The sequence below is a fragment of the Patiria miniata genome, unplaced genomic scaffold (assembly GCF_015706575.1).
Source record: "Patiria miniata isolate m_02_andy unplaced genomic scaffold, ASM1570657v1 HiC_scaffold_7, whole genome shotgun sequence".
NCBI classification, from domain to species: Eukaryota; Metazoa; Echinodermata; class Asteroidea; order Valvatida; family Asterinidae; genus Patiria; species Patiria miniata.
In genome coordinates, this window is record NW_024037074.1 from 38,092,876 (window position 1) to 38,117,627 (window position 24,752).

General features: G+C 41.3%; 1 protein-coding gene across 1 annotated transcript; it reads left to right on the top strand.

Annotated features, from left to right (window-relative positions):
• Window positions 1-504: 504 nt before the first annotated feature.
• On the top strand, window positions 505-24,631 carry LOC119744723 (IQ domain-containing protein H-like). The gene is made up of 22 exons (XM_038220800.1): window positions 505-738; window positions 2,813-2,938; window positions 3,559-3,665; window positions 4,523-4,600; window positions 5,050-5,128; window positions 5,427-5,543; window positions 7,114-7,194; window positions 7,343-7,529; window positions 7,996-8,201; window positions 9,363-9,571; window positions 10,577-10,913; window positions 12,360-12,510; window positions 13,098-13,273; window positions 14,515-14,656; window positions 15,067-15,197; window positions 16,042-16,230; window positions 18,164-18,284; window positions 18,928-19,202; window positions 20,080-20,265; window positions 21,257-21,382; window positions 22,417-22,587; window positions 23,112-24,631. Exons 1-22 carry the CDS (start codon window positions 688-690, stop codon window positions 23,190-23,192), a joined length of 3,327 nt encoding a protein of 1,108 aa, XP_038076728.1. The 5' UTR covers window positions 505-687; the 3' UTR covers window positions 23,193-24,631.
• Window positions 24,632-24,752: the final 121 nt, after the last annotated feature.

Consider the following 24,752-nt stretch of genomic DNA (forward strand, 5'->3'; position numbering starts at 1 on the left):
ATAACTTAATAGTAAGGCAAGGAACTTCAAATTGATCATGACAACAGAAAGGGTATATAGCCCGGTGGCCCTTCGAGAAGTAACATTCTTCGAATCTCTGCAATAAACAAATTAAGGGACATATAAATGCCAGCGTCGTGACTTAAATTGAAATTCGCGGGAAGACACTGAATGGCGCACTTCAGTTAAAAAAGGGCACTTAAATTGTTTATCCGACCATGCCCGCCCCACCTCCACGAAAAATTGAATTTGTTTCTCGTTACACGCCCCGCCCCTCTCCCTATTGTTATTAAACATGTGACTTTATGATTATATAAATGACTCATATTTATCAAAGAACTATCCCATAGCCGCATTGGGATACTTCTGCAGCCCTCCCCCAATCCTACCCCCCCCCCCCCCCCACACCCTCAGCTCCAATTAACCGTCATGACCGTTCAACGATAATTACAGCCGCTAGACTTGTACAAGTTTAACAGAAACTTTGCTCTGGCTGTGCGCGTGCGCACGAGATTGTTTAGAGGTTGCCGAGAAACCTTTGCACGGCAAAGATGGAGTCTTTCCGCTGAACGGACCGAAATAACACTTAATGTAACTTTCTTGCAACCGTTGTGTATTGTTTGTGTGGCAGTTTATGATGAGTTTGTACCTTTAATCGTGTAAATTTAGTGTCCATCCAATTCCAGAATGACTGAGGTCGAGAGAAGGCCAGAGGAAGTTGGTGAGATTCTGGTGAAGGTAAGTTGAGTTGCCTAGTTTCCGGACAAGCAGACAAGCCCGTGTGATTTTTCGCTCGTGGGGGTGGGGGGGTGGGGGGGGGGGGGGGGGGGGGGGGGGGGGGGGGGGGGGGGGGGGACGAGGGAAGGGGAGGACCCATTTAGTCCGCCTTGAACAGCACCCATTTGTTGGACGGTTTTCCCTTTTCAAAATGTGTGGTTGCTGGGTGACACAGGGGAAAATCCTGGCGCTCCATCGTATAGTGTTTTTTCCGACAAAATAATTATGTGACTGTGAGGCATGAATAATAACCAATGCTCTTCCCGGCAAGATTACCATATGCGAAGTTCACTGATTTTCCTCTGTATTGACTAACAAGCCCCCAGATATAGATAGCAATTTCATATCATCAAAGTCAATTTGAGCAGTGAGAAAATACAAGCATTTTCTTAGAAAACACTTAGAATTTTTAAGTCCACTCTCATAGGGTTTGTACACAGAGTGTTGAGTGAACTTCGTATATGGAAATCTTTCCCTATTCCCAACGAATGCCGGACTAGTTGTGCCTATTTATTAATTAATCAAGTCATCTTGCACGTAGTACATTTCGCCTCAATGTTGTTGATTTTATTTTACAAGGTCGTGACTTGTTGTTGCTCAGTCGGCCGGCAGGCAATACAAACGCTTTGCTGAAAGGCTTGTCTCCCTACGTAATTCTCTACACGACTCTTGATAAAATGTTACCATAGAAACGATTTCCCGCTTCCTCTTTATTGTTGTTTTCAACTGATACTGAAATAATGTGACCATAGCAACGATATTTATTGTCTGCTCCCCCTTTGTTATTTTTTTTTGCGTTAAAACGTCAATTGCGTCAATTGTCATGAATTTCCAGAGTGGCAGAGAGTGAGAGACTCACAAGCAACAACCAATGACAAGAGAGGCAGAGTTTTCTTCTACTCTAGCTTGGGAAATCATATGGAACTTGAACTTGCACTTTGTGTGCACTGCAATTGCCATTACAGTAACGTTAATACTACTACCATGACTACTGATGAGTAGCCAAGCGGTAACTTAGCTGATACATTCTGATAAACCAAACTAGACAAGCCTCTCAGTTTCTTATCCCCTATACTCGTACATATTTTGCCCAAAAATCAATCAGATACTGTGGCCCTAAATACTGGAACTCCCAAGCTCCTAATCTTAAATGTTCCAAAACTGTGTTTGCTTTCAACAAAAAGCTAAAAAATGCCCTTTGTTCTCTGTATTCTTAGCCTAGTTATTATCTACTTAAAATTATTTGTTTACCTCCCCTTTGTATTTAATTCCATGTTGAATTTGTTTTCTCCGTCTTTGTGTTCTGTCTCTCTGTGTTTCACATTGTAAACATTCTTGCATTTTGTGTTATGTAACTTTATTATGTAACAATAGGGGACCCATATCTCACAAGCCCTGCTTCTAAATGTGGTCCCCTCTGATATGTCACCAGTTTTCTTTCAAAGAGAGTCTCTCTTTAGTCTAAAGTATCTTTATATTATTATTGCTCTCGCGCAGTGTATTTATCTACTTATTTGTTGTGTCAAAGTGGAAATAACCAAACTTGAAACTTGAATTATCTCTACTTACATACCCAACTCCCACTAGAAGTGTGTCAGAAAATTATTTTCTTATTTTGGGGGACATTTTCAAAGGGTTCACTGTGCACTTTGAAATAAAATCGGAAAATCACGCTGAAATAAATTGTTCTTCTAACTTTGTAACAGGTAAATAAACTCAAGATTTATGAACGGGAGTGTTAAGAACACTTCCTGTGAAATTTCAGTTAAAAGTGTTTTTTTGCGCTACCGGCAAAAAATCAAAGTGCGCCACGCTAGGGTACATCAACAATATGCTAGGATCATTTCAGGTGGAGCATAGACTTGCAGTTAGTTGCATGCAAATTTTTTGTATGAGTAGGGAGCAATTCTTTAATTTTTCAGTCAGCATAGGAGCGCTGCACTAAATCATTGTTGCACGCTTGGTGAGGCCGCATTACCAGTGTTAAAGATGGAATTTGATTTGAATTTTGAATTGAATTGGTCTTGTCTTGCAGGTGCAAGAAGATCTGCACCATCTGAAGGAGCATCTGATGCAGAAGAGCTTATCCGATGGACACAGGGAGCTGATTGATTTAACGGCGCTACAGAATGCCATTCAGAAAACTGAAGATGGGATCAAGGTTTGTGCCAGTGTGGTCTTTGTATGGGAAGACCCAATGCTTAAGACCCACTGCTTCACAGTTAATTCTGAAATGGAACAGAATCGATACAATTGCTGTATTCAGCAGCAAATATCGTCGCCTGCTGGTGTATTTCATTCAAATCGGCCAGCTGACCCTGTCAAGCTTTGTGGTTGAGTGGTTGAGACATCTGCACAATTAAGCAGGAAGTTTTGAGTTGAAGCAGGAAGTTTTGAGTTGGTGTCCCATAAGAACAGGCTTGTGATTTTTTGTTGCAAGTTAGGAATGAAATGAAACAGCATTGAGTATTCAATGCTTATGATATTAAATCTTTGAAGGGTAAAACCCAATGTTAAAAATATGGCATTTTTTTAAAAGGAGAATCACCAAACACAAAGCCAAAGGCCAGTGAGGTGGTTAGTATAAATAAGAAATAAAGAAGCAAGTAAGAGACAAAAGAGATACTTCGTTTGAACGTTGATAAGTTACAAGACGCATACAAGAAGCAGGTTTTTTAATGAGATTTATCGGTTACATGCTTTAACTTCTTATATAGTTTTCTTTAAGATTGTTCTGTGGTCTGTTTCATTAAACTGTTGGATCCATTTGCTATTTCCCAGGCCCAGTCAGAGAAAATCATTCAGGTTGTCAACAACCGAGTCACAACTCTGCCCTCGGTTGACGCTTCTTCAAAGGCCAAGACAATGGAGCCGTCATCTTTTTCTCAGTGAGTTTGACCGTTCATGACTAATGAAGATGATCCGATGCACATTTGACATGCATTAACTGATGCATATTCACAAGAGCAGATCTAATACCAAGTTTTAACTTTGTTAATGACATTCACCATTACCCTGATGAATATGCCACACCGTAAATTCACATGGAATATGAACTGGAGCTTAAAGCTATAGTCCATCTTTTGCAGCTATCAGAAAAGTAACTGGCGTAATTATTGTTGAAAAACTTACTTGGTTGAAAGATAGTAAGGGGACTAAACTCCCTGTGAAATTATTCTTTCTGGCAAGCTGTCATTTTGAAGTAATCAACGAAAGAAGGCCTTTCCAACGGTGCTTCTTAAGACGCACCGTAGGAAATTTAAATTAGTAGTTCGTTTTGTTGTTCGGCGAAGCACGTGCAAGCATTGGCACGACGCACACGCACGCGCGGTTGCTATAATTCGTGAGATCAGTGCGTGACATCGCGTAGCTGCAATCGGCTCAGTGAGAACGTGTCTCAGACGCTGAATTCAGGCCCAATTCAAAACATGATTCAGCAACTTTTGATTTGAAATTGAGATCCTAGAATGCTGTTTTTCTCGGAATAAACAGCTGAAGCTGAGCTGAAACTTCATCAGGTTAGTTGTTCAGTACCCTTCTTTAGATTTTGAGCACTTTTGTTGCTTCAAACAAACAAAATTCACAAATTACCAGTGATGAACTATATCTTTAAACTGGACTTTAAATTTAGAACCAACTTGGATTGTACTTTTCTCATTGTTTTCAATTGGAACGCTACATATTTGAGCAGATACATCCATCAGTTTTCAATCCAGCACCTTTGTTTATTATTTTCCTGTATCAGGGAGTCTGTGTTTGATCTGAGTGGACTGGGATCTGATTTGCCTTTGAGAAGGATCAGCAACAAAGGCTTAGCAGACAAGTAAGTAACCCCTTCGGCATAGTTTTGTCTACTTGAATCAGTTGCCTTTTGACCTTACCCTAGGGAGAGATCAGGTTCATTCCCTTTACGCTCAAAATATGTCAATTCTAAGTTGGCTTCAAAAAAAAAAAAGGATTCAAAACTAGGATTAAAACCAAGCCTCAATTACAATCAAAATTCAGATCGAAAATCCAAAACAGTTATGTAACCCTTGTCGAAAAAATCGAAAATTCCATAGTGTGAACGGTGTTGCTCTTTTTCATAGCCAAACTGTGTAAAGAAAGGGTTCTCAAAACAAACCCTACCCCCCCCTCAAAAAAAAAAATAACAAATAATAAATAAATACATTTTCTTGGCTTCAACAAAGTTGAAATAAGGTTGATGTGACAAGTCTTAATGTGAGCTACTCATCATCCATCTCATTGCAAAGTATTTTTGTTTTGTCACAGGAAACTGGTGTCCCGCTACACTGCTGTTGATCCACTGGGTGGTGGCGGGGGACCATGTGGGCCATCACCAGGCCAACAGGTAAGCCTGCTCTTGAGTTAATACGTACACTGTTAACCAGAAAACAACAATGTTTCTGTTTATGAAGGAAATTCAAGCAATTTGCTTTTCCTTCAAATTCTTCTGTTAAATTTGAAACTGTCTTTAATTACCCTCTCAACCTCTTCAATATATTTTTTTTAATATATTTTTTTTAAAGACTACAAAGTGTTTTTCCGAAACGAAAGCTGTTCTTACAACTATTCAGAGAAACTGTGTGACAAAAATTCTGTAACAAAATGTCAACAGTTTTAAAGGAGTTTTATGTTCCTTTTTACAGGCAAAGTTACTGTATAATTTGAAAGCCATACAAGATCCTACCAGCACGCTGAATAGAAAGGTTGTTAGCGACAACTATGGCGTCTCCTTGCCCCTCATAGTGGACAAAAGGCACAAGGCAACACAAGGTAAGACAAACCAATCATGTTCCGTACTTGAACAGTTGCAGAAATTACATGTAATGCATTTGTGATTGTGGGGTATTGAATGTTACACAATGCCTGAATAAATTCCCTGTCATCTGATGGGTGGGTCGTTGATCACGTGTCATCATAAAGCTGTATTAAATTACTAGAGCGCTAACTTCGTCCAAAAGTAATGTCTGCTGGGTGCATCCATGTTTGTGCACAAACCTATGGAGACCTAGAAATTTTGTACGGCTTTTGTACGGCTATTTGCATATCTGCGTTTGTTTTCCATACCGGTGCGTTATCGAAGCCAATACGCCCAAAACCGAAATGCACGATCAGCAAATGAGCGTGTCATTTTGCTCTACGCAAACAGCGCAACGCGTGCACGTATTCGCTGCAGATGCTTCTTGCCGTCACGTTTTTTTTAACCGTCAATGACGCGCTTAAGTTGTTTGCGTATGTTCTACTAGCGCGTTGCCTGTAGAGTACACTTTTAAAATTCAATCTATCTAATATCATTATGTTCTACAAACACGCACATGAATTCAAAATGTCTGCGCCCAGGACGGCTTCAAAGCGTCTCCTCGCGCAGAATGACGAGTTAGCGCTCTAGTAATTTAATATAGCTCTATGCGTGTCATTGAATTATTCGTCCCAATGCACGGCGCTGCCGCACCACAAAATTTAAAATAGAAATTCCATTGCACTGTCATACTATTGGTAGTAATATAACATTACTCTGATGGTGCTGATGCTGTACATTCATTTACAATTTTACAATTTTCCAATCAGATGAAGAGGGTTTATTCAAATAATGAAGTTTCATATTCAATAAAAAGAATCATTTTATAAAAGTTGCAATAAAAAGGATAATAACTGCAATAAAGAGAATAATTGTATTCGGTGACATGTTCACTTCCACTGGCCTTTGCCTCGTGGAATGGAACATTTTGTACAACGCCTGAATGAATCCCTGGCATCTGATTGGTCAGTCGTTGATCACGTGTCATTGAATTATTTGCCCCAACCCACGGCCCAGCCGTACCGCAAAAATAGAAGTTCTATTCCACTGTAAATGGAAGTTCCAATGCGCGGTCACACTTTTGGTGGCTTGGACTAATTAGATGAAGGATTTACTCAGGGGTTGTATAAAACAAATAAAGAATGTTTAACAATTGAGAGAATAATTTAATTCGCTGACAAATTGACGAACATCCCATCTGTCACCTCATGGGATTATTCTTACCATTGCACTCATAAACTGTCATCATTCGTATGTCACCACCAAAGGACAGATGAATAACTGCAGTAAAGTATATGAAAGACGGTAAATTTGAAAATGGGCCTATTTCAGTGAAACACTGGTGCGACACTGCATGTAATGTACAAAAAATTAAATTACAAAATACCAACCGCTAAATACCCTTGTTTCTTTGAATTGCTGCTGTTTTCCTCATGAAAGCAGAAATCAGATGTCTTCTGTCTCTGTAGAGTCTTTGTTGAATGCATTCTTGTGTTCAGTTTATCAACATACTGATCGCATGACTTTGATTACAGGTACCGACGCAAAAAGTAGTGATGGGATCCAACGTGGAACACTTAGCTGTCTTGCCCAAGGCCAACAGAGTAGACCCTCAGGTAGGTTTAATGTAATCTTGATGAACAAAATGCTTCTGTGTGTTCATATCTGATTTTGTACTATAAGAAAATTCTGATTGCAGAGTTGAGTTTTGAGTAGCTTTTGTGTCTTTATCCTCTTCTTTTTTTGGTTTTCCCGCCTCCTCAGCTGATCCCGCCTCCAATCTCAGAGAAGGACGCCAGGAAGGGCATTCTGAGCCTGATGGAGCGGGGTCTGATCCCGCCGGCTGCCGAGCTGACCCTTGACCCCAGCCCGGTCCGACAGAAGCTGCAGACCTTACACGACGCGCAGGACAAGAAGAACATTCCCAAGGGCCCACCCCTGGGCTTTGGCGGTGAGTGCGGGGAAAAAAGAAAGAATTACTGATAATCCAAAACTTGGCTGGGAATAAATACCGATCAATCACAGCCGTGACTGCCCAACCAAGTTTTGGACGTTCGACATGTGAGCACTTACGCATGATACGTGGGGCTTGAACTTGCACTTTGGGGTTGGGTAGATGCATGTGCTGTTGCCCACAGTACGTGCTGTGTGTGGGGTTATGGCATATTAAAAATGATCCATTATAATCGTGGCAAACATTATACGCATGTGTATGTAAATACAAATATATGTAATGCAACCAGTGAACACTGTTTACACTTTCAGTTCAGGATACATAGTTCTCGGTTTTTTCAGCCAAATAATCTAGCAGTTAATCTGAAATCCCACCAAACATTACCAGAGACAACAATTTTCCTTAGGTTTGTCCGTTTTAAGTTATTCTGATTAACCTTTCTTGTTGAATGTCTGAATTCCAGATGGCAGTTTCAATCTTGCCTCAGTCAAGCTGGACCTAGACCCTTACCCCATGGAGCCCATGCCCACTAGGCCCATAGTAGCGCGTCGCCCAAGGTCAGCAAGCCTGGCTGAATCACCCGAGCCTGCCTGGGTCTCGCCCAGGTCTGGTGCCACGTCGGCCAAGTCGGCCAGGTCACTGGTGCCTGTCAAGAATATGGAACCACTGGTGAGTCAGAAACCAATTTTTTGTGTGTGTCTGTGTTTTTTTCTCTGTACTTAAAGGCTGTTTGCATACCAAGCATAGGTGAATGTAACTTTGTCACATCACATTTTAACTCTGGTGATTTTTACTGCAACTGTTTTATATTAAACATGTAATTTGTCTTGCATTCACATTTGCGTAGATTATGAACCAGCGTCCACTCAGATATTGACATCTTTTAATTTCCAAGGGGAAAGAGTTACCATCAATAGACAGTATTATTGTTTATATGTTTTGTTGAATAACCTGGAAAAAAAGACATCAAAGCTTTTCTAACAGACCTATAGTCAAGTCACATGTCAAATCATACGTCGTTAGCTTGTACGTTGACTTTAGACTGATTGACTTGTGACAGACTTGTGATTGACTGATGAGGATTTTACTCCAGTGTAATTTGTGAAAGGCCGGGGCATAACTTTTGAAAGGACTTGTGTTGGACTTATGATGGACTCAAATGCAACTCTGGCATTATATATAGATTTTCTGCATATAATTGGTCTCGTTAAAGGTATAGTCCATCACTTGTAATTTGTGCATTTTGTTCGTTTGAAGCAACAAAAGTGCTCAATATCTAAAGAAGGATGCTGAATAACTAACCTGATGAAGTTTCAGCTCAGCTTCAGCTGTATTTTTCGAGAAAAACAACATTCTAGGATCTCGATTTCAAATCAAAAGTTGCTGAATCATGTTTTGATTTGGGCCTGAATTCAGGGTCAGAGACACGTTCTCACTGAGCCGATTGCAGCTACTGATCCGACGAATTATAGCAACCTTGCCCGTGTGTGCGTTGTGCCAATGCTTGTGTGCGCTTCGCCGAATAACAAAACGAACTACTTATTTGAATTTTCTACGGTGCTTCTTAAGACGCACCATTGGAAAGGCCTTCTTTCGTTGATTTCTTCAAAATGACGGCTTGCCAAAAAGGATAATTTCCGAGGGAGTTTAGTCCCCTTATTATCTTTCAACCAAGTATGTTTTTCAACAAAATTACGCCAGTTACTTTTTGGATTGCTGCAAATGATGGACTCTGGCTTTAATCTAACCCCCGATCACCAAAATACCATAAGAAGAAATGAGTTGAACTTCTTAAAACTGATCAACCCTGCCTGTTGTCTGCACATACAGCCCCCTCCCACCACCCCGGCCAGTGAGTTCAAGCACCTCCACCATCGCTTCGCCATCCAGCACGGCAGGCTACGGGAGTCCTCCAAGGACTTTGCTGCCTTCAAGCAGCATTACTGCCTGTCTTGGGGCAACATCGTCACCATGCTCAGGCACCTAGAGAAACTCCTCGGTAACTACGCTGTGCCATTGGCGTTCATCAACGGTGACAAGTAAGTTGATCTGTAATATCTGATAGCTGACGAGTTGTAATTCACTAAATGTGGGAAACATTGATTAAACTATGACTGACTCTATTACCATAGTGTTACACAAACAAACTTTAGAACAACTGTGACCTGGAGCATGTTTTGGCGCTGTGACCGTAAACATGTTTCTGGTTCGCGGCCGTTTTGGCGCTTCGGTTACACTGAAATGACGTCATTGTTTCGACCAAAGTTGAACCGAGGTTTCCGGTCGGTTCACTTATGTTTCAAGATGGCGGAAAGGTAAACAAGCTTAGCAGACGACGTTACTTTTTACCATAAACGGGGTTTAAATAGTGGGTTTTTACCTTCAATTGGTACGAAAGTTGATACAGAATATCAGGCCTACTCTTTTTAGAACTTTAGGAGAAAAGCTATAAAAAAAATTCCAACTTTTCCTTTGAATGTTATTGTAAATCATGTCCGGTCGCCGCGTGATTTTGTTTGGGTTGTGGGCAGTCACGTAGGCAGTAACATGACGTCATGAACAATTTTCCGGTCAGTCGTTTTCGCGGTGCACAGGAAACATGTTTCAGGTCACGGCTGTGACGTCACAAACATGTTCCAGTTCAAGGGCCGCCAAAACGTGCTCCTGATCATGAAGGGTTTCTATTCCAAACTAGCTATTTACGTACAAAAATTAAATGAGCCATCCGCTTATTTAGAAAAAAAATATTCAGTGGTATTAAAATACAGAAAAATGTTAAAATGGTAGAAACATTTCGAAAACAATGCAATATCCCCCACCGTACATATATTGAAGTTACTTGAGTAAAAGAACAATCGAATTGGGTTCTTTTTGAAACGTCAAAAACAAAAAAGGAACAACACCTTAAGTAATTCCCTTACTCATGTACATAGAACTGAAATAAACTATAAAAACACACAAACCCTTACTGAAGATGGTAAGTGTCTAGCTAGGACAAAAGTCTTGTTAGGATCAAGTCAATGATTTCAACTTATTTGTTACAGATTGGCTGATCTTGCTGTGGAGTTTGAGCTGGACAAACCCCCAACAACCAAAGCCCTCCTGGGCGTCATCATGAACATCGACGACGTCATGGCCCTCCTCAACCGCCCCGGCAGGCGGTTCCTGGGTCCCGATGGGGAAGACGTGGCCGCGACCAAGATCCAGTCCACGTGGCGACGGTACAAAGACCGGTCCCAGTACCTGGAGTACCGGCGCAAGAAGTGGGCGGCGGGGGTCATCGCCATCTCATGGGTCATGCACGTCAAGATGGCTATGGTGCGCAAGCAGCTGAAGGAGACCAGGAAGATACAGCTGGAGGAGTTTCGCCGGAGGACAAAGGTGTGTGCTGCATGCTCTTTTATTTTCACCATTTTCACTTTTCACTATGAATTGACTACAAGTGAAGCTGTCTCAGAGCAAGTTTAAAGGTATAGTCCATCATTTGTAATTTGTGCATTTTGTTCGTTTGAAGCAACAAACGTGCTCAAAATCTAAAGAAGGGTATTGAACAACTAACCTGATGAAGTTTCAGCTAAGCTTCAGCTGTATATCCCGAGAAAAACAGCATTCTAGGATCTTGATTTCAAATCAAAAGTTGCTGAATCATGTATTGAATTGAGCCTGAATTCAGCGTCCGAGAACCGTTCTCACTGAGCCGATTGCAGCTACGCGATGTCGCGCACTGATCTGACAAATTATAGCAACCGCGCGCACGTGTGCGTCGTGCCAATGCTTGCGCGCGCTTCGCTGCAAACAAAACGAACTACTAATATAAATTTCCTACGGTGCATCTTAAGAAGCACCGTTGGAAAGGTTGTTGATTTCTTCAAAATGACAGCTTTCCAGAAAGAATAATTTCACAGGGAGTTTAGTCCCCTTACTATCTTTCAACCAAGTATGTTTTTCAACAAGAATAACGCCAGTTACTTTTTGGATAGCTGCAAATGATGGATTCCAGCTTTAAGCACAAACAAGAGCAAGTTTGAGCTGGAAATGTGGTTAACCATAGTTTGACAACCTTCACACAAACTGATGCTTGTCAACTGTAGTCTAATAAAGCTACATGCGTTTGGTTGCAACACTGGATTAAAAAAGCCCTGTGTATCAAAAATGTACGGCAGCAGTCCAGAACCATTGGGGTCTAGTGTCCCTAAATCCCATGGTCCTGGCTGTCTGCTGTACATCATGATCAGCATGACCATTGGAAACCAACTGTGTAGCCAATCTTACGAGGCTGGTCTTACGAGGCAGTCTACTAGACTAGTCCAACCTTCATTGACTAGCATGTATTAGATTGCGATTTGTCAAATAATGGTTAACTGTAGTTCTTGATTGTGATTTTTTCAGTGGTGCCTTTCTTTGTGGTCCTTAACCGTTTCTTTTCTGTCGGTAATATTGATACCCTCTGTATAAACACTCCATAAATAAAAATCAATCTGTGAGGTTAAGATACAAAGTCCATATATTGGCTGCCACCAATGGACCGATCCAGTAAGCCCCTCCCACTGCGCACGTGGGCAAATTAACACGTGCTCCTCTCCAATGCCACACTGCATTTTCCTGCCGCGCGCATCATACGCCCGTGCATGCATGTCGGACTTTTGTGCACGCATGTCGGACATAAATCACGGCTGTGATTGGTCAGAATACCAAGGAGCGGTGCCTCCATTAGGGCATTGGGACACAACTATGGACCTCAAGGAACGATGAGTAACAACAAAATGTTTTAAGAAGGTTTTTCATTTGTTGCTTCTCTCCCCCCCCCCCCCCTTCCCTTGACTGTAGGACTTTTCAGCCTCCTGGGATCGCATCCAGAGGAACCGTCGCGTTATCGTCCACATCCCCTCCTTGGGTTACTCTCAAAAGATTAGAACCACCATTGGAGACTTCAACATTCAGCAAAACCAGCAGATGGCTCGGCTGTGTGATTTACATGGTAAGAGCTACAGTTTCTGGGGAACTTTTTGTACCGGAGTTCTAAATTTTAATCATTGTTCCCTGGGCCAAATTCACAAACTACTAAGCTCTGTCAAACAATATTTTTGGATCAAATTAGGTTTTGCCCTTCACCGACGTTTTTAAACACTGTATACTCAGTGTGTTACCTCCCGAGTGAAAGTTGGAAAAAATCACTCGGGTGGGACTCGAACCCATGACCTCCTGCTTTCTAGTGCAGATGTCTTACCACTCGACCACCAAGCTAACGGGATCGGTTCGAATCTGATGTGCATAGCAGCGGGTACCGCATAAACTATTTTTTTTTGGAGAGGACTATATTTTTGGAGAGGACTATTCTCATCTTTGCACGTCTTTTGTATTTTATTCGTCAAGGTGTGTTAAGTTCCGTGTTCAAATTAACATTGGCTAGACTCTACCTCTCTAAATCTTGCATTCTCAAACCTTTTTCTTGATTTTAGCCCGACAATACTGTAATGTGATTTTCCAGAGTTATTTCTTTACTGCTGATAACACGTGTCGCATCTGACAAAACTTGATGGTCTTTACAATTTTCCCCTTGTCAAGATCCCAATGTTGAAGTCATCTATGTTTCCCCGGTCAACATCAACGACGAAACTCTGCAATACTACAACAAGCTGCTGGGACTGAGACCGGCCGTGGAGAGTGGTAATGTGGAGGATCAGAGGGACATGTCTGACCGCTTCAAGATCATCGTGCCTGAAGCTATCAATAGTTTCCCTGTAAGTGTCTTTCTTCATGGAGTACTGCAGCTGTGTAGTCTCGAGCTCAAGATCTCGTGGATAATTGTGGAGATGTTAGGTTTGAGTCCATCCTGCGAGAGTAATAGTGTGGCATTTATTCTTGGGCGACAAACTTTGTCGCATTTGTCGGGTGGCATGGGTGGCTAGTGCGTAAAGTGCCTCTCACCAATGTAGCCCGGGTTTGATTTCCGACTCGGGTCATGTGTGAGTCGAGTTGTTCGTTGATTCTCTCCTGTGCCAACATGGTTTATTTTCTCTGGGCGCTCTGCAAAATTAAATCAGCAATTTAGAACTGGCTGTGCTCCATGGTCAGACATGGGTCGGATGACGGCTGCCTAAGGCGCCTTTACATACCTTCGGCTCGACCACGTTGTAGCTGCGTCCTTCGCAATTCAGCTTCTCAGCTGTGAGTAAGGATGATTAGCCCCCCTCCCCCCCAAAAAAATATATTATTGTTATCACTTTGTCACCTATCGCTTTTCTCCATGAGCGTAGAGATGGTTGTGTTGAAATAGGTTCCACAAAAAAAAAATATTCAGTATCGGTTGTTCATTTGTAAAAATGATTTTCAGCCACCAATCCCTGGTATAATTAATCATAGATTTTGAAGCCAAAGGGCATGTTCTTAGCCAAATGATCATCATTGACTCGCACTTCGTAACCAATCATAAGAGCGCCTAGGAGGGACACATTGCATGTGTGCAAAGAACGCACAATTAGTAAGGGAATAAATGTGTTCTTGGGAGGTGTTAAATACTATGTTTAAGACTGGTTGGAGTCTGGAATGCTGATAACTACCCGAGGCGAATTTTTGAAAGTTTTCGGTCCAAAAGTCACAACTCTTCGGTCCAAAAGTCACAAAATTAAACTTTACATTACGGGTACCCGATATCTTAATCTGGAACTGGTTCCTGACATCGGTGGTTGGGTACTCGGATACCTGATTCTGATGCACTCCCCTTTATTATACAGTCGAGTCTCGTTATTACAAACTTGTTCGGACCTAGCCAAATTCTTTGTTATATCAGAATTTTGTATTAAGAGGAATATCAGTCCCATTCATTGTGCACATAAATGCACAGTCGGGACCAAGGCCTTATGTTTGTTAAAACCAGAATTTGTATTAACAGAGTTTGTACTAACGAGAGTCGAGTGTAGTCTGTTTAACCAAATTGTGTCATACCCGATAATATTTTTCTTCTCTCATCATGACTGCACAGACCCACAGCATGTGCCTGTCCACGCTCTTGAAGTACAGCCCTCGAGCCCTGCAGAGAATACAGAATCTGACGGCTGGAAAGGAAGCCTACATCGTACCAGGAGTCATGCACAAAGATGACTTATCACTTGCGCATGAATTGAGTAAGTCCATACAGCTAGTCTTTTTTCTTGACATCGGAAAAAGCTATACACGTCAAGTGGGCTGTAGGCTTAGCGGTTAGGGTCTGTGACTCATGAGCAGAGGGTCAGAGGTTTAAATCCAGCTGCTGGCCATATGTTGTATCCTTGGGCAAGCCACTTTACTCCCGAATGCCCCAAAACCAAGAGTATAAATGGGTACCAGCATAAGCTGGGGAGAAGTCTCTGTTGCACCAGCATCCCATTCAGAGGAAATATTTCTCAGTCATTTTTGTCAATCTGGAAATGAAATGAGCTTAATTTTTGAATGACTGGATATCTTAAAGCTTAGCGCTGGACGCAGTTAAGGAATTTCCAAGTTGACTTTGTTCCTCAGTGTAAAAGTACTAAATTGTATTATTTCTGTGGGTCAGATCTTCCGATACTAGGCTGCGAGCCAGAGGTGTCCCATCTATACTCCACCAAGTCTGGCTCCAAGAGAATCTTTGCCAGTGCTGAAGTGGACGTTCCACCTTCCGACTTTGATGTCTATAGTCTGGAACAGGTAAGACGTGTTAACATCCCATAGACCACCGTGGTCAAAAATGTGATTGTGTGTGGGTTCATACCCTGACAGGGATCATGATGCTTGTGTTCTTGGGCAAGACCCTTTATTACAATTGTCTCTCTATACCTTGAGTGTGAGTGAGTATTTGCAAGTGAAGAGAAATGATTGCCCTGATTTTGAAATGCTGAATGCAAATTTATCCCATTACCTGAAGCATTAGCACCACATTATCATCATTATAAATGAACAGTATGAAGAAAAGTTTCCAAGCTTGCTTGGGTGGGATATGAACCCCTGACCTCCAGGACCAAGTTTCATGGCACTTCTTTTTCAGCAGAAAATTGTGCTTACTATATAGCAGAAAAATTGCGCTAACCTTCAGCACTATTTCATTGCGTGGATGTGCTTACAGTTGCACGCGCACGGCAAATTTTATTTTTGTATTTTCTTTTTCTCTGAGGTATGCCTGCCTTTTGCTGTGCCTACTGCTTACGGTCTCCATGAAATAGACAGGTTCTAATAGCAGATAATTGTTTGCCGCTAACCAGTGCCATGAAATTGTGGCCTGGTTAGTAGTGCAGAGGATTTTAACCACTGAACATCTAAGTTTGTTAGGATTGGCCTGCCAGTTCAATCTAATTTTACAGCGGATATTGCCATCAATCATGTCTGTGAAGGGCAAAACCAGATATCAAATATATTTCCTCCAAATAGAAATTCTATCACACAGATGACCCAAAAGTTAGGCAACTTTTTTTAAACAAAAGATGGTTAAACCAAAAAAACTTGAATACACGCCTCATATTCAGCATCTTGGAACTGTTTTGTATCTTCCTTAAAGCTACATGAGAGTCTTGCCCAGCTGGTAACAGACAACCTAGACGTCAAGCGCTACCTCTTCAAGCTAGATGATGAGTTTGATGGGCGGGGCATTGCCTACTGCGACATCACCCCCCATCTGAGGTGCCACAGCTGGGCCAAGAAGGAGGCGGCGCGATACGGGGAGAAGTGGGCCAAAAAATGGGCACAGGTAAATGTGACATTGTAACTTTAGCCTTTATCACTGTTATTACACTGTATTACATATCAGCGACTGGTGGCACCAGGCTCGCGCAAGTCGCGCTCAGGTAGTATTGTTGATGTACCCTAACGTGGCGCGGCCCCTAACGTGGCGCACTTTGATTTTTCGGCTGTAGCGCCTAGCTAGCGCAAAAGTTTTAACTGAAATTTTACAGAAAGTGAAATTTCATCAAGTTCTAAACATAACCGTTCATAAATCGCGAGTTTATTTACCCGCTACAAAGTTAAAAGAAAATATTATTTTGGCGTGATTTTCTGATTTTATTTTCAAGTGCAAAGTGAACCCTTTGAAAATGCCCCGAAAATAAGGAAATAATTTTCTGACAAACATCTGGCTGGGTATGTAATTAGAGATAATAATGTTTTATCAGAATTTATCAAGTTTACAGAAATTCTTAAATGTTAATTTGGAATTTTCCGAGATTTATTCAAGTGCGCCACGTTAGGGAACACTCCGCCAATTTGTGCCCAATTTCCGGACGCCACCGTTTTTTAATTTCGGCTTAAATTTTATGACACCGAAATTGTTCACAGATATTAAATAGCAAGCATTAATAAGGTCAAAGTACCAGTATTTCACTGCATGAATTTGAGGTTTGTCAACAAAGAAGTTTGGCAACACTACCCGAGGAAAGTTGGGTAAGCTTCGAAGTGCGCCACGTTAGGGAACACGACTATATGCATGCACTCCGGGCTCCTTCGACCGATAGGGTTACCAAGATGCGTGCACACCTTGTCTTTAAGAATGAATGCGGCATGCGCGTGAGTTTGGCACCACCTCAAAAATGGCTTCTAATGTTGTTCGGTGAATTACGGTATACTCCTTGATGAATCTGTAAAAAACAAAAAGTGCTGGGCAGTGTTGGGCCATAGGGGACAGACAGGGTGCTTGTGGATGGTACAAAATCTACTGGGTATGGATCAATAGTAGGATTTACAATGGACGGCTACGTACATTCAGTTGTGGCTATGATTGGTTCTTATGATTTCACTAAACATTTTGTGTAATGCATCTCGGGTGTATTTTTTGGCATTGCGTGCATTATTGCCTGCGTATTATTTCTCCAGTCTATTTTAACTTTTACAGATGCATCTGTATTTTTGTGGCTGTTTGAAAATGTACATTTCACAGGTGACATGTCTAAATTGATCAGTGTTTTAAAGGCATATAGGATCATTTGCACTTTATCCCAGAAGTAACCGACTGAATTTTTGTCAGAGAGCTTACTTGGATTAAAGATCGTAGTACTAAAAATCCCCATGAAGTTATTCCGTCTGGCTTGCTGTGATAATGAAGAAAATCAAAAAATGTGGGTGATTTCCAACGATCAGTCAATGGACTGATTTTTTAAAATAAAACGTTCTATAGATGAAACATGTTTCGTGATCAAAATGTTGAGCACGGTTTTTCACTGTTTTCTCCAAAAGTGTAATATCCAATGAGCTGAAACGTCAACAGTAATTTTGAACAGTCTTCTTTGGATTTTGAGTGGTGTTATTATGGGAAACGAACAAAATGCATGAATAGCAAATGATCCTATAATGCCTTTCAAGACAATTTCTACAAACAAACATTTATTGTTTTAAGACATATGTGATGCGATCAAGCTACATGAGTCGTTTGTCGGGAATTTTCATTTGGAGATACAGGCCAAAATAGGGCCACATCTCTTGGTGTTCCGACTTCCATAATTTTTGAATTAAAGATGGTATCAGCATGCGGTTTTCACAGCAATAATGCTGAGATTGTGCTCATTTCAAATCTGTTATAAGAAAAATTTGACCGGGGTCGACAAACGACTCATTTAGCTTGATCGCATCACATATTCTCATTCCCTCAATTTCACTGTTTAATGTAGTATTGCTTTTATGTACCCACACAGGAACCAGCCTACATCAAGATAAGAGCCGAGGTGCCAGACATTCTTGCCAACAACGCCACGCCTATCAACAAGAAACTCTACTCCTCCTGGCCCAAGTTCCTGGAAGCATTCCTCAGTCAGGGTAGGTTCCAAGATTCCATCTTGAGAGTTTCTCATTCCATCTTGTGACATTTTACGAACTGAAACATGCTTCTTTCATTGGTTAATGCTCCAATGTGTCTGGACAGTAAAGTAGCATACCAGTCATGCGGCATGACGCTCTGCGCTAGTCTAATAGTACTATGATGGAAGAAGCACCTCAAGATTTAGCTCCTAGACTCGCTATCATGCAACAATAGGTTTGTAAGTCAGGTGACAGGTGGTACCATACTAAAACCCTCACGACAGATAGGTTACACGGTAAAGCATATGCAGTCGGTATAATTTTTCCGTTGGTGGGATTTTAAAATTTTGTCTACACTTTGGAAATCAGTTAATAATTAAAACAAAATATGAATGAGATTCAGTAAACCAAATAGTATTAGATTTTGTAAACTTCCTTCCGCGTCACACCACACACAGTATCACACTAGACCTCATATGTACAGCAGGGACCCCAGACCTTGATTTTTCCAAGTTTTGTGTCAGCTGCTGTACTGTCAACATCTTCATCATTGAGGGCATTCTTTTTATCTGTATTCATTTTCCATAGGGGGTGTCACCCATTCTCTGACAGCGTAACAGCCATGACAGTGTACATCCAATGTTCTGTTTATTTTCCACAGGGGGTGTCATAGAAGCCTGCCCGCCCTCTGACAGCGTAACAGCCATCACAGTCAACATCCTGATCACCCCGGACGGCAAGGTGACCCTAGTCTCCTCGGGGGATCAGATCCACGCCCACAGCCCTTTCACCTGTTGGGGTCTGTCTGTCCCTCAGTCCTCCGTGGACCCCGGCCAGCTCAACCGGGCCTGCGCCAAGGTAGCCAAGAGCTGCCTGCAGCGTAGTGTCATGGGATACTTCGCTGTGGACTTTGTCACCTTCATTGATCCCAACACGGTAAGGCATTAGTCAGATTTTGTTTGCACTGTCTGTTACCTACATGTACATGTATGTTATTTTCTTATGTCGTGTCTGTAATTTCATTGGTCTGGAATGGTCACATGTTGAGTTTGTAAAAACGCATGTGACGTTAGTGTCAACACTCACTCAAATACCACCTTTATCATCATTTAATGTTGATTTTTGGGGGGTTACGACATTTATGCAATCTTTTTCTCTGCTTGGTTCATGCATTCTGTGCAGTATCCAAAATAGCTGATGGTTTTGCAGAGTTGTTATGGAATCAATCAAAAAACGTCAATCACAAGTCAAATTCAAGTTGAATTATAAGTAAGGTCACAAGGCAGGGACTGACAGTGACAGGAATGCCTTTGGTTAAGTTCGTTTGATAAAAGCTTGCTACTCTATAGTCTTTAAGGACTTGTGACTAACTTGTTATGATTTGGAAGGACTTGATTAAAATTCTGTGGTATTGTGTGTTGAGACTTAATGTGCAGTTGATAGTGTTGCAGTCGAGACCTCTTCTGGGACATCACTCAACTAGCTCATACAACGGACTTCATATGACTGAAGTCCTTTGTGAATAAGAAAAAGACTAACAGTACTTTGGCTTTGAACATATAGAACAGTGACCTTGTTTTCCTGTAAATGTAGGATTAAACATAAAAACTGGATCTCAAAGTGGTCTAAAAAAAATCTCTGTGAGTTCCTGACTTAAAAAGAAAGCATTTTTACATGGCAGTATTGACTTTCTTTCATTCATTTATTCTTTCATCAAATAATGATGTCTGGAAAGGTTTTGACTATAGTACTGGCAGTTGAGCCAACCCCACTCTAATAATGCATCCCTTGCCCCTCACCAATGGTCTTGCAGAGAGACCAAAAGCTCTGGGCGGTGGACCTCAATCTGTGGTACGATGACACGGTCTCCACGACAGGCCTGATGCTGTATGTCTCAGGAGGAACCCTGAACAACAAGACCTGCGAGTTTCACGTACCGCCTCCCAAGAAGGAACGAAAGAAGAGCATCAGGAGGAGATATGAGGATCTAGAACCAGAAGTGAGTATAGAAAAGTTCACTGGCTGCATGTGGCTTCATTTATGGATCTAGAATCATGAAGCTTTTAGTGTCCAAACCAGATACAGTAAACTCCGGCTAAACCGGCACTCTCGGGACCTGAGAATTCGTGACGACTTATGCGAATGCCGATATATGCTATAAGTCGTTATTTTGCCGACTTACATAAATGGTCTTTTGCACACATGATTCATTGCACTAATTGGCATCGATTTACCCTGGAGGATCTCCTTAATGCTTGAGTTGAATCCAGCAAATTAATCCTCCAATTGTATCATCACGTTTGGGGTATTGATAGTGGAGACCACGATACATGTACATGCACAGTAACAAATTAAATGCGTGCATGGTCCGGTATATACCATGGAGGCATTGACTTCAGCAGTAGTCCTTCAATAAGACGACCCCCAAAATGGACAGAGCGCATGCGTACAGCTTAGAGGGGGTACTGGTATTGATATGCTCACGATGCATATGCGATGTGTTGTATGCAGTAGGACACCCTTTTTCGACACCGATGCATGCTGCGATCACGGGCTGTGCGAAACCTCTTTTCACTCGACACTTTGCCAACTGCAGTACAGGAAGTCGATGCCAATGCGTGATTTGTTGAATGCCGACTTACACAAAGGATTTTGTAATGCTTTTTATGGAAAGGGGACCGAGAGTAACACGACGACTTGAGCGAAATGGCGACTTATAAAAGCCGACTTAGAAATAAAAAAATCAATGGAAATGCATTACGGACAATCGGGACTTAGTCAGACGGCCGACTTGAGCGATTTGACGAGTTGTACGATGTCGGTTTAGCCAGAGTTTACTGTAGCAACATTCTTGACATTGCAGGACTTGATGTTCCTGAGGCAGAGCGTGAACCCATATTGAGCCAGACTCCTTGCAGTCAGGAACCAGATCCAAAAGGCCACTTTCCTTGATGAGAATCAAACCTCAACTTTGCTTTGTCATTTTTCAGGAGCCTCCCAACACGAGTCGCTATGCCGTCATGAGTACCCGCCTGTTACACACCAATCTAGCCGTAGTCCACTACAGCGTCTTCTTCCAGATGTGTCGAGCTCACGGCATCGGATTTGACATCAAGGTATGAATGATTGTACAGAGTAAGAGTTGCTGTGGGTGAAATATGGAGTTGACAGATTTTTTATTAGCTTGCCCTAAGTGACTGAAGAAATTTGACTGTATGCTGATACAGCTCAAAAGTTAATTGAGTGTGGTAGTTTGCTTTCATGTCCAATTATACCCTCCGTTGCTGAATCAGCAGATGCTCTGCAGATATTCTTAATGACACAGTTGTGACCTACTCAAAAAGTTGATCCAGCTTAAGATGAGTGATACAAATATTACTTAGCTCAACATTGACACTTCAAAATAATTATTAGACGAAATCAAACAATGTAATGTAACAACTTTGTAATCCCTTGCAGGTGCCATTTCGAGCCAATATATCTGTTCACCCAACTCAAAGCATTAAAGCCAGAGTCCATCATTTGCAGCTATCCAAATAGTAACTGGCGTAATTATTGTTGAAAAACATACTTGGTTGAAAGATAGTAAGGGGACTAAACTCCCTGTGAAATTATTCTTTCTGGCAAGCTGTCATTTTGAAGAAATCAACAAAAGAAGGCCTTTCCAACGGTGATTCTTAAGAAGCACCGTAGGAAATTCAAATTAGTAGTTTGTTATGTTATTCGGCGAAGCGCACGCAAGCATTGGCACGACGCACACGCGCGCGTGCGCGGTTGCTATAATTCGTTGGATCAGTGCGCGACATTGCATAGCTGCAATCAGCTAGTGAGAACGTGTCTCGGACGCTGGATTCATGCCCAATTCAAAACATGATTCAGCAACTTTTGATTTGAAATCAAAGTCCTAGTTGTTTTTCTCGAAAAATGCAGCTGAAGCTAAGCTGAAAACTTCATCAGATTGGTTGTTCAGCATCCTTCTTCAGAGCACGTTTGTTGCTTCAAACGAACAAAATGCACAAATTACAAATGATGGACTATACCTTTAATTACACATTGTTTTGAATTCATCTAATTGAGGCAATTAGTTTAGTGAGTCAAAGAATCACTGCAAGACAAAAATATATTAATTGTCCTTGTTTTCAAATCCCAGGAGAAGCAAGGCACGGCCTTCACCTTGATTGACAGCTACAAGCGTGAGGGTATCGGCATGCTGACGGTAGGAGAGGAGCTGCAGGGAACGCTAGCGTCGTTTGCTCGTAACTTGTCGGTCATCCATCAAGAGATATCGGCGCCCAACATGCAGGGACAGTCCAACTTTCAGGTAAGCAGGCACTCAAAAATTTAGAGTTTTCATACATCTGTTCCATTTGGAAGACATACAAGTAAACATTAATCCTCACCCTCTGAGACGCTTCAAAATGCACCGTTTATTATTTTTTTTTAAAGATTTCTCTGGATTTAGGAAAGTAGTGCCAAGCCAAAATTAGTGGGCATGGGACATGATGCACCCTAAAGGTTAAAGTACAAGGATTTTGCAAATGGATTCCGGTAGTGTGGTTGATTTTGGATGATTTAGGAAAATTGCTTGCAAAAATGCCATTCACAAGCTTTACTGCATAATTTCAAATTAGAAAAAAAAAGGGAAGTAAATGCTATTGAACATGATTTCCTGTATCTCAGTAATTTTTAGGTTCGGAAAATTGAGAGGCCCTACATTTGGAGCTCAGCTATTGTAAAAGTTCAGAAAAAAATAAGCCTTGCAAAATTTTTTAAAATTGTGTACTTCAGTTTATTCCATTTGGTTAACAGCTTGTGATTTATATTTTTTTAAAAATGTCTTTGCAGGCTGCAATCGAGGATATTGAAGGAATCCTCGGAACCACAATCCAAAATATGGATCGGCCAGAGGACGAGGAAGCTAAATAATGCCAAGGAAAACCAGACAAACTTCTGGAAAAGTGTGGTGCAGAAGTGGAACCCCAGGAGGGAAACCCATAGAAATGCACATGAACCCGTATTGGAACCTACGTGGGACAGCGGAAAACCTACATGGGAAACCCCTTTATGCACATGGAAACGTATGTGGGGAAAATGGAAACCTGCATCGGAAAATGGGAACTCATTGAAATCCATTAGCTACGATAGGAAAACTTAAAGGGAAACCCCCTTACAGGAAACCTATGGGAAAATTTAAACCTAGATGGGAAAAACTGGAAACCTGCATCGGAAATGGAGCCGTAGATGGGAACTCATTTGAATCCAATAGCAAATACAATAGGAAAACCTACATGGGAAACCCATATGCACATGGAAACCTACATGGGAAAATTAAAACCTACATGGAAAAAATGGAAACCTGCATCGGAAATGGAGCCACAGATAGGAAACCCATTGGAATCCAATGGGAAATCAGTTTTGGAAACAACAGCTATAGGAAAACTGTGGAAGCCCATCGGCACCGGTCCTGTAATGCACCCTTCTTTTACTCTCAAAAGGTTATGTATGGTACTGAAAGGGTTCATTTGTTCCATATAATACAACCATCCAAGCAATCTGTAATTGTAAAGTGACAATGCAGTGGCATTGCAGTGAAGTGTTGGTTCCGATTTCATTACTCGAACCTACCAGGCGTCTGGGGCAATTGGTTCTGTCAATTATGCCAGATTTCATATTCCGGCCTGTTTGTTTCAGCAAGAGCATTTTGATCAAATTCTGTTTTATGTACGGTATATATATATAGAACAACTTGTGTAAATTTAATTTCTCGTCTTTCTGTGTACTATATAGTGATAACTGTATATTTGTACATACAGTGTACTAATTTTTGTTGGTTGAATCTTTAATTGTACAAATGAAGCTGTTATCTTACTTGCAGGTGCATTCCGTCCATTTCTATAATAGTTGTAAATATAAATTATTTCTTTTGTATATTCTCTGTTCCTATTAATTATTGCTATGCACTTTCAAGTCACTCACAATACCGTGTGCTCGAAATTTTATGTTGATTTTTCAAAAAATTGTACGCACAGTTGCTAGAGATAAAAGTTCTCACCCAACCAAAGAACCAACAATACAATCGTTACAGCATTGTAAAATAAACACTTTACTTTCAGAGAGAAAAATTGAGCTTTCCTCGGGCAAAATATGACCAGACTTCACATGCATAATCAGAATTATTTTGCAGTTTGTAACAAACTGGGGAAGGGGCAAGCACTAAGGAATTTCGTTTATGCATGTCTTAGACATTTCAAATAATTATAATTTCACTTAATATTTTATACACGGAATAAATGGTTTCTTCAGTAAAAATGAGGTGGATAGCTCATATCTTGTTCGCACTGCCGTCATCTGTTAGGTGTTTTTGTTCAATGGGGCTTGTGCATTCATTGTTGATGAATAGGTCTCTCTCAAATGACGTAATTTCCTACAGACCAGCCACGTGCATCGGCATTTTGAGCGTCAACTTGCATAACGCGCATCAGCTGC